General features: G+C 39.3%; 1 protein-coding gene across 5 annotated transcripts in view; it reads right to left on the bottom strand.

Moving 5' to 3' along the window:
* The window catches only part of PDE7A (phosphodiesterase 7A), a 114,794-nt gene that overhangs the window by 15,811 nt on the left and 79,408 nt on the right, over positions 1 to 19,575 (bottom strand). For 4 of the 5 annotated variants that reach the window (XR_003437353.1, XM_027127995.1, XM_027127997.1 and 1 more), the window contains exons 4-6: positions 8,440 to 8,591; positions 6,573 to 6,636; positions 1,094 to 1,189 (exon numbers count right to left, since the gene is read on the bottom strand). Coding sequence is in view for 4 of the 5 variants with exons in the window: in XM_027127995.1 (XP_026983796.1) it covers positions 1,094 to 1,189; positions 6,573 to 6,636; positions 8,440 to 8,591 (312 nt within the window). In the remaining variant the exon portion in view is untranslated. Of the gene's footprint in view, positions 1 to 1,093; positions 1,190 to 6,572; positions 6,637 to 8,439; positions 8,592 to 9,415; positions 9,524 to 19,575 lie in introns of all 5 variants that reach the window. The other variant, XM_027127998.1, reaches the window with a different exon arrangement.

The raw sequence follows: 19,575 nt of genomic DNA, 5'->3' as shown, positions 1-19,575 counted from the left end.
AGAGGCAAAGAGCATTAGAATTCTGTATGTACTTTGATCCCATCCTTTAAAATAGTTTTCTAAATACTCGTGTTAATATCTATTTATGTGTTTTATAACAGATATTAGCAGAGTATTGCAGGCATACAATTTGTAAATGAATATGCATTAGAAGTTTCTCAACGTCCTAGGTAATAAATTTATCTTAGTTTTGCTAATTAAGAGGAAAGAAAATATCACCTTCGTTACAAAAACAAGAATCCTCATGCTAATTTTCTTCTAACGTTTTCCTTTATTCGGTGAAAGACTCTAATTTTTTCCCTAGCAGAGTGCTCTTAAGTATCACTCTGCACATGAAAACGTATCCAAAATAATCTTTGACGTTTACTGTCAGGAGGTTTCTGGGATCAGAAAAAGGGAGACCCAAGTGCAATGGACCTGGATCTTTTAAGGTTTTAGCCTTCAAAAAGTTAGGAAAGGACAGAAACTGTGTCATCGTTGCGAGAAAGCCGGGGCTGACGTGGGAGACTGACAGCAAAGCTGACCCAGCCCCCAGCGGCACTGGGCCTTCGCGGCTTCCCCACCCAGAGGTATGCCCCCCCCCCCCCCGCCCACCTGACGGGCTCTGGCCACCGGGATGCGGCGGACAGCAAGGCGAGCCAGTGTCCGGGCTGGGCTCGGGGGTCTGGATGTGCCAGTGCTCTCCTGCCAACTGGCCACTGCTCTCTGAACAAGCTTGGCTTGTTGGAAAATAATCTTTTTCCTTTTTTGTTTTTAAAGTGGCTTTATTATGGTGCCAAACTCCTCTGCCTCCTTTTAATTTAACAGGAGATCATGTAGAGCTGAGCCGGGTCGGGCCCAGTGTCCCAGCTGAGGCCCACGACGCCGCAGTGCAGCTCACTGGGTGTCAAGGGCGGGGGCACGAACAAACTCAGCCAGACCAGAAGCAGCGCTCCACAGCCCTGCAGACTCAGGGCTAAATCAATGTGTGTTTTCTTTAAGCCACGAACTTTGGGGTGATTAGTTTCAGAGCAACAGCTGATATAATTGAGAGACAAGTTAAACAAGTACCAGTACAAATCTTATTACTGTTAAATGGGTTAGAATCACTTACCTAAAAATCTACGAAGTTTCATCATATCTAAATGGAAGTACTCAATTAATCCATGAAGACTAAATAAATGAAAGGTTAAACTTACTAGACTATTTCCTAAAAAGGAAGAAGAGGAGATATTAGCAGGAATACAAGCTTATGTAACTGCACTGTACTTCCAAATATAGGTTTGAATACAAAACATAAAGAGTACTAAGTCCTACTTTTTGTCTATCTAAAATTTACAACTTATTTTAATTTTACCAGTTTAGAACTTTAAATATCACATGTTCTTTCTATTCTAAGAAAAAAGGATTTTTTGGTTTTATTTTTCTAAAACCAAACAACTGGAAGATAAACATTTTTGAATAGATAAGTTTTCTTTTTAAGACACCAAAATAATTAGAATTGATAGAAAACTTTGAAAATTGTCCACACTGAGTATGTTTAATTCAATTTCCCAAAGCACCTAAAACATGTGCACTCACCTCCTCATAACCATCCCTCCACCACACTGCTCTGAATGGGGGTGTCCCAGAGCAGAGCGCCTTGGCTGCATATGCTATGTTATTTAACAATTAAACAGACTGTAGGTTTTAAAGGTGTGTGAGCTTATAAGTTACTGCCAGCATTCAGACAATAACAATAACATAAACATGATTCTGGTATTCTCGAAAAAAATCTATGATTCTTACAAACATGTATAAAAGACCCAACTAGTCCCACAATGAAAATTTGTAGTAATAATATTTATGAAAAATTACAAAGAACTATCAGGCTAAACTAATTATCCAAAACTGCCTGAACAACTGTTTAGAAGCCCACAGATGAGGAAAAAAGTCAACGAACTGGAACAAGGTTTGCATAAGCAACAGTGGGAAGGATGTGGCAACCAAGAGAGAGTCTTCCTAAAAACCATCCGACACATCACCTTCACACAGGAAGAAAAAACCATTTCAGATCTTTTCCCTTTAAGGAGTTAAATGTAAACATGCACTCCAATCCTAGTAACACTCTACTGGTAAAAACATGAACCCATGGGGTCTAGAATCACTTGTGAAGAAGTGAGCTATGTTTCTGTCATAACCACGGTTAACAACCAACTTTTCTTAGGGCATATATAGAGATATTTCAGAATGTATATTCAAAAAACAATCTGGTTTTAAAAAATGGGCAGAGAATCTGAATAGATATTTTTCCAAAGAAGACATACAAATGGCCAACAGGTACAAGAAAAGCTGGTCAGCATCACTAATCCTCAGGGAAATGCAAATTAAAACCACAATGAGATATCAACTCACACCTGTCAGAATGGTTATTATCAAAAAGACAAGAGATAACAAGCGTTAGCCAGGATGTGAGGAAAAGGGAACCCTTGGTGCACTGTTGGTGGGACTGTAAACTGGTGCAGCCACTATGGAGAACCATGGAGGTTTCTCAAGAAATTTAAAGTAGAACTACCTTATGATCCAGCAATCCCACTTGCTGGTATATATCTGAAGGAGATGGAATCACTATCTCAAAGAGGTACCTGCGCCCCCATCTTCACTGAAGCATTATTTACAACAGCCAAGACATGGAATCAACCTAAGGGCCTATCGATGGACGAACAGATAAAGAAATCGTGGTGTATATGCAGTGGAATATTACCCAGCCATAAGAAAGACGGAAATCTTGCCATATGTGACAACATAGATGGAGTTTGAGGGAACTGTGCTAAGTGAAGTAAGTCAGACAGAGAAAGATAAATGCTGTATAATCTCACTTATATGTGGAGTCTAAAACAAAAACAACAAAATCTCGAGCTCAAAGATACAGAGAACAGACCGGCGGTTGGTTGTCAGACGTGGGGCAAGGGGACAAAATGGGTGCATTGGGTATTTGAATGCTGCCGAGAGAAGGTCTTAAAAATTCTCATCATAATGAATAAAACCGTGACTATGTACGCTGACGGAATGTTAACTAGACCCCCTGTGGCAATTATTTTGCAGTACATACAAAGGGCAGATCATTACATTGCATGTTTGACGCTAACGTAATGTTCTATGTCAATTATGCCTCAATTTAAAAAAAAGAATGTATATTCATTCTGTGTATTTAGGTAATCGCAGGATTCTCCCCAAATTGTTTCCCAAACCTAATGAAATACATTACCAATTTCTAGGATCTAGAATAAGTTTTAAGAAAGCTGCAATCAAATGGTAAGATACCCTCGTCTGGAATCCAGGCGAATGGCAGTAAGAAACGCATGTTAACGTCCTCCACCAAGAAGCCTGGGGGAGTGTGACAAGAGCCAATCTAACAAAGCGTACCGCCCATATCAAAATGAAAAACTGTATGCAACGTTTTTTCTCACTTTCAGTTTATAAGATACCAACTGACTTAATACCAGTAAATAAGAACACAAGTCAACGAAACATTTCAAAGCAAGTGATGATGCTTAGCTGATACGTTAAACAAGAAACAGGCATAGAAGCAGTTATTTTATGTGAGAATGGAAACACCTTCTTGGAAAAGAAAACTGTACTTATAGAAAAGTTACCCTTTCTATAATGATATATGAAAGGACAGACCTGCCTAAGGTGTTACGGCTCTCAACAGGTTTTAGGATGTGATTCTCTTCAATACTTGGGAGCTGGCAGGACTGGGCTACGGCTATAACACAGGCCTGGCAACGAGGGTCCTCATGCGCCAGGTGACTTTTGGGGGAGACAAGCCCTATCTTGCTATCTGATGTAACCTAACTCATTCCTGCAAAGGCAGCATCAAATATATCCTACCAGATAGAAACCACTTCCCACTTTGCAGTGGACAAGCTGGGAATCAGAGTTTTGTTTCTTCCCTGCCTTCCTCACAGTATCATGTGGGAAGTCACCAGAGGAAGAAACACAGAACACACCAGATCGACAGCAAGAAGGGAAAACTATATACTTGGATACTATGTACGTATATCATCCAGAATTCGTTTCAGGCTAAGCAGCTTTGAAAGGAAAGCAGATCCAATTAAATAATGAAAGTTAAAGGACTTTTCTCCTGCCCACTTGTTTCCCGATAATATCCCTTCACGTACAGAATTCCTGTAACTTTTGGGTGACTGTAGTGAACTGAACATAGATATCACCATCTGTAAAGGCACAGGTGGGTGGCTAACCGTGGGTGGTTTCTACTAACCCCTAACAACTGCAAGAAGAAACCATTCGGCCACCTTCTCCACAAAAAAGGAGTGAGATGATTGAAGGGAAGCCAAGGTCTAAGTTAACGGACGTAGACTAGTGGCCATGACTTCTGCCCATGCTGCACCGTCACCCTCATTCCACTTCTATCGCCACGTCCCCTGACTAGCAGGTATGTTCTTTTTAAAAATAAAATCTAGAGAAAAACAATCAACTATTTCAGTGGGTGACAAGTGTCTCAGGAGACTAAGAATAGGCTATGAGCTCTTAGTGTTTATGTGAGGCTAGACCTTGAAGGTGTTAAGGGCGGCACTGTCTTATCTATGTTTACCTTGAGATAATGACTAAAGCAATATTTGTGTTGCATTAGGAAAGGGGAGTTTCCCAGATCTAGAAGAAGCTGAGGCACCTATATTTTCAAAAAGGGGATGGCTGCAAGGAAGGACAGCTGATAGTAAGAGCCTCCGATAGGCCCTAAATGATATTAGAGCCTTTTCTGTGTGGACAGGCCCAAGTGGGGGCAGGGAGAGGAACAGACACTAGTCACCAGAGGGCAAAAGAGAGGTGAGTAGGAACAGAAAAGGGGGAAAAACAAAAGGCAGGGAAGCGGGAGGGAGGCTCCACCACTGAGGAGAACTTCACTGTCTTTACACCTGTGCCTGGGTCGCTCCAGTTTATTTTCGGTCAGCAGTCCACAGACAACCTGAAGGTGATCACAAAGGTATCCTCACTATGCCTGGCCATATAGCTCAGAGCGAATGACGTAGTGATACTAAAAAGCTAGACCCATGCTGTTCTCAAGATGCATACAGTTCTATTTGCTTGTCCATTTCCCATATTTGGCTTTCTTAGGAAAGGAGCTTTATTCCAAAGTAAAATAAGAAAAAAAAAGTGATTTCAAAGTATAGCAGTGAATCACATATTTATTTCATTCTCAACCAACAGAACTGACTTCCTCTCAGTGAACTTTCCACTCTGCTTCATTTAAAACATATTAAGGCAAAAGGGGCAAAGTCTAGTTGGACAACAGGTACCACCTTTTTTTTTTTTTTTTTTGGCGGTACGCGGGCCTCTCACTGCTGTGGCCTCTCCCGTTGTGGAGCACAGGCTCCGGACGCGCAGGCTCAGCGGCCATGGCTCATGGGTCCAGCCGCTTCGCGGCATGTGGGATCTTCCCGGACCGGGGCACGAACCCGTGTCCCCTGCATCGGCAGGCGGACTCTCAACCACTGTGCCACCAGGGAAGCCCACGTTTTTTTTTTTAATGCCAAAAATTTCACACTAAATAAAGAATGATTCTCAAAGGGAATTCTGTTCCCATTCCCAAACAGAATAAAGAAAAATGAACCCTTCCTGCAAAGCAAAACGAAACTCAGAAAGAGGTAAACAGATCAGAATCACCTGTCTTGGGGCTTCCCTGGTGGCGCAGTGGTTGAGAGTCTGCCTGCTAATGCAGGGGACACGGGTTCGAGCCCTGGTCTGGGAGGATCCCACATGCTGAGGAGCAACTAGGCCCGTGAGCCACAACTACTGAGCCTGCGCTCCGCAACAAGGGAGGCCACGATAGTGAGAGGTCTGTGCACTGTGATGAAGAGTGGCCCCCGCTTGCCACAACTAGAGAAAGCCCTCGCACAGAAACGAAGACGAACCACAGCAAAAATAAATTAATTAATAAACTCCTACCCCCAACATCTAAAAAAAAGAATCACCTGTCTTTTTCAAAGTACTCATACTTTCCGTAGATTCTGATACGCCCCCTCAAGAAGCCATGAGCTCTTCCCACCCCACCCGACCCCGCCATGGAGAAGCAGTGCCAGGAGGAACCACTGCTGCTGATCATTAACACACCATCTCTCAAGTGAGCAGAGAAAGGAAAGCCTAGGAGCCAGAGCTAGAAGAAAAGCCATCTCTCAAAAGGTCATTCATCTACCACATATCTGGGGCTATCAAAACTGGAATACAAGATCAGAGCATGTCACTGTGACTACAGTACAAAAGAAACCAAAAAAAAAAAAAAAAGAAGAATGATGAGATAGTGATGTTCGCCTTGGGTTATTAACAACAGTAGCATTAATAAGGGACGCCCAAGTGATGATGACAGTGGTTAATTTTGATTACTACTAAGAGTAATAATCAAAAAATAAAATTTTAGATTGATTCTCTAGGCTTACAAGTCAGTCACTAAAGAAGCAACACAACAATGCTCCCTCTGCCAGCAGAGGGCTCCTAACCTAAGTAAATGAAAGCAGCAGCTCACCAGCGGCTGTACCTTCAGTGCAGCAATCTCAAGAATACATTAACTTGAGTAAGTCAAATTCTTCACTTACCATTTGTTAGTCTATCAAATAGAAAGATATCAAAATTCCAATTTCCAACTTTTTCCAGCATACACTGAAATGAAAACCAAACATTCCTACTGTAATTTAATTTCAGTAACATTCTCTATCTTTTGTAGACAGTCCACAGGGAAGTTAATGAAAATGGGAAGTGGTTGATTTACTTTAAGGAATGTTAAGTATCATTCTCCCTTTAATCATGACCTTTCCAAACGGCTCCAAAATATGTCCAGAGGGATAAACTCCATTTGAAAAAACAATTATTATTTTGTCTTCCAGTTAATAAATGTATAGGTAAGGTTAGTGTTCCCTTCAACTTATTCCTATACTCCCATGAACGGTCAAGAATTCTAATATAACTTAACATCACAGAAGTGTGGTTCATACACTGCATGGTCTAGAAACCAGATTTTTAAAATCGAATAAAAGTAAATTATAATAGCCGAACACTTGCTATATCCCAGGCACTGTTAAAAGTGCTTTACTCACTCTTACTCTTCATGCCGACACTATCAAGCAGGCATTGTTTTCAATCCTCATTTATAGATGGGGAAAGAGGCAAAAAGTTCTAACTTGCTCAGCAAGAAAGTAACAGAGCTGGGATCTGACGTCAGGTGGTCTGATTCTGGAACCCAGGCACCAGACGCTTACACTGTACTACACTCAAATTATTTGTTATTCGTTTTCTGAAAATACACTCCCAATTTGTGGGTATTTATTTATATTCTTTAAATATCCTTATAAAAGAGTCAATAGCACTTAACATTAATTTTTAGGTTGATGGTTGTTTCAGCCAAGTAAATAAATCCCACAACCCTAAAACTCAAATAGATATTTTTACACCATATATTTGTAACCTGAAAATTTTGTGGACTTTATTTTCAAGAAAAAAATTTTATTTTGTATCCAAAACTTCACTGTCGTATACATTTATGACCTAATAGACATAAGCAACATTAAGGTACTACTGGTTGAGATTATAATACTAACAGCCAATGATACACACAATATTCTCATTCTAAAAAGCAAAACTTGTGAACATTTTAAAATTTAAGGAAAGCATCAGTACTTTTTCACTGATTTGTTTTATCAAACTGGGAGGCAAATTTTTTCACTTTAGTATAACCGTAGAGTGGGTACCCCGACCCTATCTACACAAACTGACAACATCTGGCCTGTAAGTATTAAGTCAAAGAATACTTTTACAAATATTAGAAACATAAGATTATTAAAAAATCCTCATTTGGTCAAAAACAACCTCAACTAACTTCCACCTTCATTAACATACTTCTTTTAAACTATATAAAGAAAACAATGCACACAATCACCAGGTTTAATTTTTAAAAAAATCTAAATCTTCCAAAAATCTCACTGATAACAAGAGATTATGAAAAATCATTTGACTGAAAGTCATGAGTCTTCCTGTGCTGGGTTTACTTCGAACCAGCTGGGGGAGCTCAACCAAGTTCCTTATACTATTTAGGCCATAGTGTTCTGTTTTTTTTTTTTTAAGGCCATACTGTTCTTAGCTACAGAATACAGAAATTAGATCAGACAATCCATAATATTCTTCCCAGCGTTAAGTGTGATCTTATAGCTTAACTTTCTATTGATCTACTTGCTGTTATAATAAATTGAAAACATTTTCATTATTTTAGTTACTTCAGAAATGTTCCTTGCTCTGTAATACCTAACTATAGAATGAACAGCTAGCTGCTCTAAAGGGAAAACCTGAAAAATGGGTTCAACTGATTTCACATACAAAAAAAGCCTCTATAAATCAGTACCATATGGGAAAAACAAGGCTTCGTTAAACTTATCTAAAAATTAATGTTTTCTTGAAAAAAGCTATACACACCTTGGCTTGTCCATTATAATCATCATCTAAAATGTTTAGAGAATTCGAAACGCTGGTACCACGGAAAAAGCGTGACGATCTAAGATACCGCTGGAAACTTAGTAACCTTCTGATATTCCTTGCAGACACAGAAACTTCGATTTCAGATTGAGCTGAAATAAAAGGAGTAAAAGGTGAGTAGAGCGACTCAAAACTGTGCATACCCTATCTTTGTTGTACCCCTTCTAGTTACATACAAATATGTCTTAAAATTAATCAGCTTCCATGCCATATTTCTAGAAGAGAAGAGGTACTTTATTTGTACTTTCAATTAAAGAGCTGAGAATGAAGGGGCAAATTGCCAATTTTATCAGCATTTAGAAAGCTAATGAGGAGTGTGGTTAGATTAATAATCAGTTTTTTTTTTAACTTCCTAAGAATTATTACCTTTCACTCCATCGCTTCAATACACTATACAAACACTATGAAGCAGAAAGACAAAATCTAGTTTCAAACTATCCTTCATACTGAGAAGCCAGGTCCCAAGTTATATATGAGACTTTGAGAATTAATTATTCAACTCAAACATCTCAAATCCTAATGAGGTATCATTTCAAATCTTTCCTTAAGAGAAGTTTATTCAGAGGAAAAGGAGATGGAATGGAGAATAAAGCAGCTTATACCCTGTAAGAGTTCTAAAGGATAGGGATAAAAATCCTGCAAGATGAAAAAGTCTAGAAAAAAAAATGTGGTTCCACATTGGATATGGATACGTTTTCCTTCCATGAGTCTACCAGTCATGTGTCCCTGCAGTGTTAGAATAAACCAAAGTTTCTGGGGCACCAGACAAAATAAAAGACATTGGTTACAAGCTGTCTTGTAGAGCATGAATGTTATCTTTAAATTCTAGAATCTAACTAAGTTAAGTGAAATGTTCATACTACGAAACATCAAAGTGGAAGACTAAGGAGCAACAGACCATCATCTCTCATCTTACCTTCCATTAACATCCCACTGGTGGAATGACAGGTAATCAAACACATTCTCTCTTGTGTGTCCAGTCACTAACTGTTCTATTAACCTCTATCACCCAGTGTTTTCTCATCTATAAAATAATGGCAATAATATCTAGTTCAAAGGGTGCTGGATTAAATGAGATAATATACACACGAGTCAGTTATATAATAGGTATTAAACAAATGATGGCAATGTAGAGGATAATAAAATTGATGTTGATGCCACTGCTTGGAGGTATGCATCTAGGTAATTATCCTAAGTTCCACATCTGTTTATGTTGCTCTAAATAAAAATATTCACTGATCCCTCATCATTTTAAAACGAACTCCATCTTCTTGGCCTGGAAGAAAAGGCTTTATGCTCCAGGTTCTGGCTCTCTCCAGACTCAACTCAGATGACACCTTCCCTGGGAAGCACACCTGGACACCTATATACACATTCCCCATCTCGGAGAGATGGGAGGCACCTCCTCTGGGTTCTCAAGGCTACCCGTGCAGACACCTATCACACTACTTTTGAGGCTGTTATTACAACTACTTATTTATCTGTCTCCTTCAACAAATGATGACCTCCAATACAGGCACGGATTATTTTTTTTCATCTTTGTATTCCAAAGCCTAATAATAGTGCCATGTAGGTATGTATAAAACATACTGAGTAAATGAACAAATGCATACCGTTTTTGAAATACCTGATGAGTTTTGAGGTTCCCATATACTGACATAAGCCAGAAATAAGATAACGCACAGTTACGTGGGTTTTTTCTCATTTTTCATCCCAGTGGATCTAAAATAGAGTATCTAGAACAACTGTGGAGTTAAATTTTTATCTTTATCAATGTAACTTACATTAAAAGGACTAGAACCAAAATGGTAATGTTATTAATATCAAGCAATTATGTTTGAACTAGAATTAGTATGTTTGAGGAAATGAGGTTAGTTTAATAAGTTCAGTGAAAGTAATGTTCCATGTGCTTTAAAAAAAGCTATCTAGGGCTTCCCTGGTGGCGCAGTGGTTGGGAGTCCGCCTGCCAATGCAGGGGACATGGGTTCGAGCCCTGGTCTGGGAGGATGCCACATGCCGTGGAGCAACTGAGCCCATGCCGCACAACTACTGAGCCTGTGCTCTGGAGCCCGCAAGCCGCAACTACTGAGCCCGTGTGCCTGGAGCCCGTGCTCTACAGTGGGAGAGGCCACCGCAATGAGAGGCCCGCGCACCGCAACAAACAGTGGCTCCCGCTCGCTGCAGCTGGAGAAAGCCCGCGTGCAGCGGCGAAGACCCAGCGCAGCCAAAAATAAATAAATAAAATGAATTTTAAAAAAAAGAAGAGGTATCTCATCTAGCCCTCAACAATGTTAAAAAAACAAGTATTATTATCTTCCACTTTATACAGGAGCACAGTAAATCTACAAGAGATTATATATAAGATCACACAGCCGAGACAGGGTGTATATATTATATATAACATATATAAGATCACACAGCCAATATAGGGTGTATATATTATATATAACATGTATAAGATCACACAGCCCAGATAGGGTGTATATATTATATATAATATATATAAGATCACACAGCCAAGACAGGGTGTATATGTTATATATAATATGTATAAGATCACACAGCCAATATAGGGTGTATATATTATATATAACATATATAAGATCACACAGCCAAGATAGGGTGTATATATTATATATAATATATATAAGATCACACAGCCAAGACAGGGTGTATATATTATATATAATATATATAAGATCACACAGCCAATATAGGGTGTATATATTATATATAATATATATAAGATCACACAGCCAATATAGGGTTTATATATTATATATAATATATATAAGATCATACAGCCAATATAGGGTGACAACTAGATTTTTTTTTTTAAATAAATTTATTTATTTTGGCTGTGTTGGCTCTTCCTTGCTGCGTGCGGGCTTTCTCTAGTTGCGGCGAGCAGGGGCTACTCTGCGCTGCGGTGTGCAGGCTTCTCTTTGCAGTGGCTTCTCTTGCTGCGGAACACGGGCTCTAGGCATGCAGGCTTCAGTAGCTGTGGCACTTGGGCTCAGTAGCTGTGGCTCAAGGGCTGTAGAGCGCAGGCTCAGTAGTTGTGGCACACAGGCTTAGCTGCTCCGTGGCATGTGGGATCTTCCAGGACCAGGGAATCAAACCCGTGTCTCCTGCACTGGCAGGTGGATTCTTAACCACTGCACCACCAGGGAAGTCCCTGACAACTAGATTTTAAAACACAGATCTACTGACAAAGCCTGTGTGTCCACAGTATTACGCACAAGTTTCTTATTACATCTCTACAGTATGGTTTATTGACTGTTTATGATAAAATTCTGTGTATACCATTATTCAAAATTGTCCTTATTTAGATGAAAGTATGTACAGAAAGAAACACAGAGGGAAAAAAGCTAATGTACAGAAATAAAAGTATTCAATTAAATACATATTAATTTTATGTATTTGGTTGTGCTGGGTCTTAGTTGTGGGCTCTTAGTTGTGGCATGCAAACTCTTAGTTGCGGCATGCATGTGGGATCTAGTTACCTGACCAGGGATCGAACCCAGGCCCCCTGCATTGGGAGTGCAGAGTCTTAACCACTGCACCACCAGGGAAGTCCCAGAAATACAAGAATTTAATATGACCCTTCTAGTCTTATTCCTAGAAAAGACTGGACCTGGAAGGGCCAGAGTGGAATAACACGAACACATGGGGAGCAGATGAGAACTAATTAATACGAGTACTGCCATCTCTGCATTTACAAGGCACTTTACTGTTTTACAAAAAGCACATTCACATCTGCCATCCCATTTAATAATCACAACAGTCCTGTGAAGATGGCAAAGATTATCATCCCCATTTTACAAATATAACCTTAGAAACCAAAGTAGAAATGCAGTACAATTAACGCATTAGAGCCAAGGCATTTAGAAAGCTTCTAAAAAATGTTGCAGAAGACACGTATTCTATTCATTATGGAAAAGCAACCTGAAAGAGTTCAAGGTCATAAGCATGACTTCATAAGCATTCCCTTCAATTTACTATCTTAAATCACACACAAAAGGTAACAATTTTATCACTGGCAATTCCTCTGCATCCTGTGTGTGGACACTGACAGTAGGATCACTGCTCCCAAATTGTATGTCCAAACTAATCCACCCTTGAAGTAAACTTGAGAATCTCTTTGGGAGGATAATTACATAAGGTCCAAAAAATTAATAAGCCTCGTTTGAAGGGGCTCAATCCACTGTGCTAAGTCCCTACCTCAACATGGCAGGATTCACACTGTCAATGGTTAAGACAGGTGGCACTGTCTGGGAGTCAGGGCTCTACCCACGAGATCACGGCTGTACCTGCCCCTGCCTTATTCCTATCTTCTAGGTGACTTCTCACAGGTCACAACTTCTCAATGTCTCATTTTCCTTGACTGAAAAAAACTAACCATAATTCGTCTTTTTTCCTGTTTCACAGAGCCCTGAAGTTGGGACTCATTATCAAGAGTTCTGTTTTGACCACATTAAGTTGAGCATGAATATTAGATATTAACTGAAGGGGAAAAGCTCACTCATCATAGGAACCCAATGCCTTCCAGCAAGACTAATCCCACAAATAACCTATACAACAGGATAAGAAACAGACCTTCACTTAGTGATAGAACCAGCCTTAACAATTACTGATTATTTCACATACAATCTAAGAAAGGACAGAGAACCTGTCCAAATGAAATGGCAAATCATCCAGTGAAAAGAATTTTCTTCACCTAAGGGGCCTGAGGAGCCTATACCTAAGAAGATTACATTCCAGAAAGAACTGAAAATCCCATAAGACTTTGCAGAGATGGTAATTAAAACTACCTCAAAGCTTTGCCTGAGACTTAGTATAGGACCCAAATGGGGGGAGGGGTGGGACCAAAATGGGGGGAGGGGTGGTATCTGATTTTTTTTCATTAATCTAATTTTTAATATGTACTGCACTCACGTTTCAAAAATGAAAATCAAGGAGGGAAAGGAGGAGGGAGGGAGAAAAGAACACAGTGAAAAACCTCACCCCTACCCAGTTTCTGATCCAACCAAATGCCAAACTCTCCCCTAAAATGATCACCTTTTAAAAGTTTTGCGGGTATCCTTTCTCAATTTTTGGATCAAATATATGGAAACATCATTATATACTATGTTTCTACTTCTTTTACGTAAATGGCAGCATACCATATAACCTGTTCTGTACTTTGTTTTTTAATTTATCTTAGAGCTCTTTCCCTATCAGTACACAGAGACCTTCCTCATTCTGAGGCTACAAAGTATTCCATCATATGGATGGACCATAATCTATTTAACCAATCCTCTACTGAAGGGCACTGCTACAACTTCACAATTTGCAAAAATACCTTCATTTTATTAAATATGCTTATATTTCCACTACTTGTTTTCCACTACTTGTCAGCTTTAGATATCATTCTTTAATGTTTTATTATTACAAACAGGAAATAACACTATACAGGAAATCACTCTATATCCCATCTTCTTTGCCTTTTCCTCTTTCAGTGTTTGTTAGTTGTTAGAGTGCTTTTTTCCCCCTTTCACTCCAATCCCCATTTGCATTTTAAGTTCAGCTCTAGCATTAAACATATTCAATATTCAGGTGCTTATACCATGGTTGCCCCAGTTATCTTTCTTTGCCTTTGGGTTTCAATTATTTGACTATAATGCATCTCTGTGTGGATCTCTTTGAGTTTATCCTGCTTGGAGTTCACCGAGCTTCTTGGATGTGTATATCCATGTCTTCAGATATGGGAAGTTTTCCACCATTCAAATCATTTTTCTGCCCCTTTCTCTCTTCTTTCTCCTGCTGGGTCTCCTATGAGTCATATGTTGGTACACGTGATGATCCCTCCACTGGTTTCTTGCGCTCTCATCATTTTTCTTCATTCTTTTTTTCTTTCTGCTTCTCAGTCTGGATTATTTCAATGTTCTTATCTTCAAGTTTGCCAATCCTTTCTTCTGCCTGCTCAAATCTGCTGCTGAATCCCTCTAGTGAATTTCTCATTTCAGTTATCATACTTGTCAGCTCTGGAACTTGTTGGGTTCTTTTTTATAATTTCTATTTATTGAGATTCTGATTTTGTTCATACAACGTTTTCCTGATTTCCTTTAGTTCTTTCCCCATGGTTTGCTTTAGCTCATTGAGCATTTAAGACAGTTGATTTAACATCTTTGATTAGCAATTCCAATGTGTGGGCTTCCTCAGGATGGTTTTTGTGAAGTTCATTTTTTCATATGTATGGACCATACTTTCCATTTTCTTTGTATGTTTTATAGTTTTTAATTGAGAACTGGACATTGTGAGTATTATGCTGCGGCAACTGGAAATCTAATCTCTCACTCTTCCAGGGCTATTTATTTCTGCTTGTTGTGGGCAGAAGCCATCTGTTTTGTGACTATTTTGTGACCAGACTATTTTTGTCTTTGCATATCTATCTGACTTTGTTTATTCCTTGTTGTGTGTGGTCACTGAAATTCCTGCTACAGTATCTCTGCAGTCAGCCAAAGACCCAACACAGATTTCCCTTATATGTCTGGCTCCAAAGGCTGGGGGGTGGGGAGAGAAGTACCGATTCTTTAAATCTTCTGGTAGATGCTTCTGGGCAAAGCCTCTGCAGCTGAAAGGGCTGAAACCAAGGCAAACGTCTGTGCCTAACCCTCAGGATCTGCCAGACTGACGTCAAGAAGCAACCCCAAATTTCTGGAGGACTAGGTCCCCACTGCCCACCTGGCTTCAGCAAGTCACTAAAGAAACATGGGCCACTCTCCCCACAGGTCGAGGGGCTGAGGAGCGGGGGATGATCACTGGTTTGTGCACACTGCTTAACTGCCGAAGAACAGCAGCCCCTCCCTCATCAAGCACCCCCCTGGCTGTTGTAAGTGTCCAGTCAGGGTCCAGAGTCCTGAAATAGTTAATTCTGCCATTTTTTTTTTTCCAGTTTAGTGGTTGTTTTGATGGAGGAACCAACCCCTAGAGCTTCCTACCCTGTTATTTTTATTTTTATTTTTTTTGCGGTACGCGGACCTCTCGCTGCTGCGGCCTCTCCCGTTGCGGAGCACAGGCTCCGGACACGCAGGTTCAGCGGCCATGGCCCATGGACCCAGCCGCTCCGCGGCATGTGGGATCTTCCCGGACTGGGGCACGAACCCGTGTCCCCTGCATCGGCAGGCGGACTCTCAACCACTGTGCCACCAGGGAAGCCCCCCTACCCTGTTATTTTTGAGCCACACTGTCCCTTTCCTTTAAAAGCTGTTTTGCCTGGTCCCTTCTGGGAGTAGCTGCCCTAAGCCTTCTCTTCCGCTCAACCTGGGTTTGAGAATGGGCACAAGGTGCATGGAAAGGCTTAGCAGTCCAGAAACAACACCTATCAACAGCCTGGTGCACTAGGTATTTTTCTATGAATTATTTCCTATATATGCATAAACATACAGGTTCTCTTTTATCCCAGACAGTTCACAGCATTTTTTTAACTTAAGAATCCACGAACACCTTTTCAAGTCAGTAAATGGCACTTACATGAGCCATCACTTTTACTAGCCACATATTATCCCACAGTATGAAACTATCATAATTTACTAAATCTTTCTGCTCTTAGGCTGCTCCTAACTTTCATTTTTCTTACCAACAACTCTGTAGTGAACATTCTTATAACTGAGTCTTCGCACACGTCCTGATTCCCTTACAACAAACCCTCAGAAGTAGAACAAGCACATAGGAGCACATTTCAATGGCTTCTAAAACACACTATCAAACTGGAGGATAGGTTTTCTAAAAGAAAATTGGAGAGGTTTCCAGAACTCTCCTAGAATAGCTTCCAAAATATGATCTAAGAAAAGGGAATCAGTAACTATGAATCAAGGATGAAGCATGATGAGATCATGTTAAGATGGAAAATTTTAGTTTCAGGTTTGCTTCACCCCACCCCCAGCCTTCCTCCACACACAGATACACACTGATTCCCTACAATGATTAAAAATAAAATTCCTATACTGAAACAAGCAAGTAGAGGCCACTATTGAGAAGGTATCAAGTTGAATAAGTAGTATCATTTAGGAACAGATAAAAAGAGGATACATGGGGAACTGGGAACAAGAAAGAGTGATCCTGAGAACTTAACTAGTACTTTCATTCAGACAGTTAAATGGCTAAAAGGCTCACCCCCTGACCATATTACATAAAATCTGACCCTATTAACCAATATTCTCAAGAACTCATTTTGTGACATGAGACACACCAGTATTTATTTCACAGCATAAAAGACAACAGATTAAAGTTGTCTTTATTCAAGCCCAGCTTCCACCAGGCTAGGACTATTTAAGTCTCGGGCTTGTTCTAGTTTACATGGTTACCTACATTCCAATCCAGCTTAGAAAGCCGACAGGGCTCAGTGACTTAATCAAGTTACTATTAAGAACTGCTGGCGCTGCTGGTTCTTGTCTAAAATATCACATTACCTCACTCTGTGATCACGAACAAACTAATTAACCCACCAAAACTAAATGAGCATCGTTACTTAATGAACATGGGAATTACTTCCAGTCATCCACTCCTGGCTTCTCTGAGCCAGTACTGAAATGTGGGATAGCAGCAAATTTAGAAGCCATGTTTTTCTCTTGCTTTTCTCCTTCATATCAGAAAGTGGACAGAAAAAAGAAATAGAGGTAATAGGTTAAGGAAACAAAAGGGCTGGAAAATCAACACGTCTTGAGCAGTATCACTCTCAACTCTCCTACAGACCCTCTTCTCTGTCTGTCATCCAAACGGCATGGCAAAGATGTCACCGATATTATTAGACAAAAGAGGTTTTTAACAGAAAAGCCTGTGGATCTTGAGACTTGACCACTACTTGCTTTAACTGTCCACAAGAGGGAGTCCTGCAGTCACTATACCTGCTACCTTAAAACCGTAACAATCATTTAGACGCATTAGCATGAACTACCCTTGGAGACTGTCATACATTTTTTTTTTAAATTCAGTGCTGTAAGGTGTTAACTCTAGTCTAGGGCAAGGTCATATTGAATGATAACTGAATAAAAAATATTAAGACATTCTTCGTTCCAATCTCCTCTTTAATTTTCCTTAAAAAGAACGGAAGCCATATCAGAAAGCCTACTGTTAATACTGAATAAACACATTTAGCTACATCTAAATTCAAGTTTTCTTGGAAGAATTTTTACATTTAGCATGCATGGATAAATGGAGAAAAAACAGCTAGGTGTTCAGAGCAATGGTCTTTAGTAGAGTAGCTTGTTCTGATATGGAGAAGCAGTACAGCAGGGCAAATAAAGACATCAGCTTTGGAGTTACATATCTGATTTTGAATCCCAGCCCTGCCCCTTTTACTAGTTTTGTGATATTAGGAAAGCTATTTAAGTTATTGAACTGATTGTCAGTTTCCTCACTGTAAAACAGGCCTTACAGAACTGTTGTAAAAATCAAAAGAGATAATACAGCAATATGTCTTTTTGGGCAAAGAATAAACACTAACATTAATGGCTATAGTTATTACAGATATCAATTCTTTTAAAACAATATGTATAATTGACATATAACATTGGTTTCATGTTTAAATATTTTTAAGCACATGACTTCATACTATTTATTTTAACAAAGCCAGATTTATTCTTCATGACAGCATAACTTCCTTCTGAAGACCACTGTATACTTTTACATACTGTAGAATTAAATGCACACATTTAAAGATTTCAAAATATGCATACGTCATTACTTTAAAATAAATATATAGACATTCCAAGCTTCACTACAAACCAAAGAAATAAAGGAGCTACTCATAATCTAAAATTACATCAATGTTAACATGAGAATAAACTAATATTCTTTCCCTTAAGCAATTCTTATAACTTTAGTTTGCAGTATTCAATATTCACTTTGACAGGATTTGATAAAACAGTCAATATAAAACCCTTTTTAAAAGATTACTCTTATTGTTATGGATTAGGCATTTCTTTTCTCCTTCATATTAGAAAGTGGACAGAAAAAAGAAATATAGGTAATAGGTTAAGGAAACAAAAGGGCTGGAAAATCAACACGTCTTGAGCAGTATCACTCCCAACTCTCCTACAGAGACGGGATACGTGACATGTTGGGTCCCTCTTACGCTCAAACGTAGGACTTGAACACAGCTCCTTATTTGTTACATTCCTAATTCCCTTATTAGTAAGCTGAGAAAAAAAGAAGGAAAAGAAAGCACACAAGCCTTACTGTATAACATACAAAATAAAGCTTAAGGTTAAATCTCCAATTCTCCAATTCCCCAAAGGTCAGGCAGAATTAAACTGTCATTAAATTTTATTAAGGTTAAGGTCCAAGCCATATCGGTTCCCTAATTTATGCTATGAAGTTAGAGAAGGTATCTAGGAGATATTCTTTCAATTTGAGACAAAAAAGAAACAAAAATCAGTGGTTTTTCAAATGCAGGCACTTCACAATCTCCTGGAAAACTAGATACATTTAAAAAAATGCATACAGGGGGGCAGAATGCTCTGTTTCCTAATTCGATTCAGCACAGCAGTACTCATCTCTACAGGCACTGCTTGGCAAGGGGACTGTTATAGGAAGGAGGCAGGAACACGCATGATGAACAGACAGGGGAAAAGGACATGAGATTGTTTCCTGTGACTATGAACTATTACAGAAGTGTTTCTGAAACAACCAGATATGACTTCAAGATAAATGAATGACTGGGAACAAACTAAAATTTAATAGAAACTCCAGACAGATATGACCTTAGTCTATAATACCAGAACTATAAGTAGAGGCTGGCACACTCACAGCTGAATGAGAGACTAAATTACAAATCATGGACAGCCACCTTAGCAAATCAAACAAATAATGGCTAAAAAAAAAAAAAAATACGCTTGTAAATAGGAAAGTGATGACCAGGCAGTACAGTATGAAAGATAATAAGAAAAACAATGTAACACAGAAAAAGTCATGGCTGAGGGAAACGCCACGCAACAACTTCTATTCTTAAAGGGAAGAAGCAGTAAAAGCTTCGGAATATAAGAGGACCTGAGTTTGTGTGGGAGTTTACTATACATTAAAGACTAAGATAAA

Source organism: Aethalodelphis obliquidens, unplaced genomic scaffold, assembly GCF_003676395.1.
Source record: "Aethalodelphis obliquidens isolate GAN/ISIS:26980383/991018 unplaced genomic scaffold, ASM367639v1 scaffold33, whole genome shotgun sequence".
In the NCBI taxonomy this organism is placed as follows: domain Eukaryota; kingdom Metazoa; phylum Chordata; class Mammalia; order Artiodactyla; family Delphinidae; genus Aethalodelphis; species Aethalodelphis obliquidens.
This window is presented reverse-complemented; position numbering and strand designations above follow the sequence as displayed.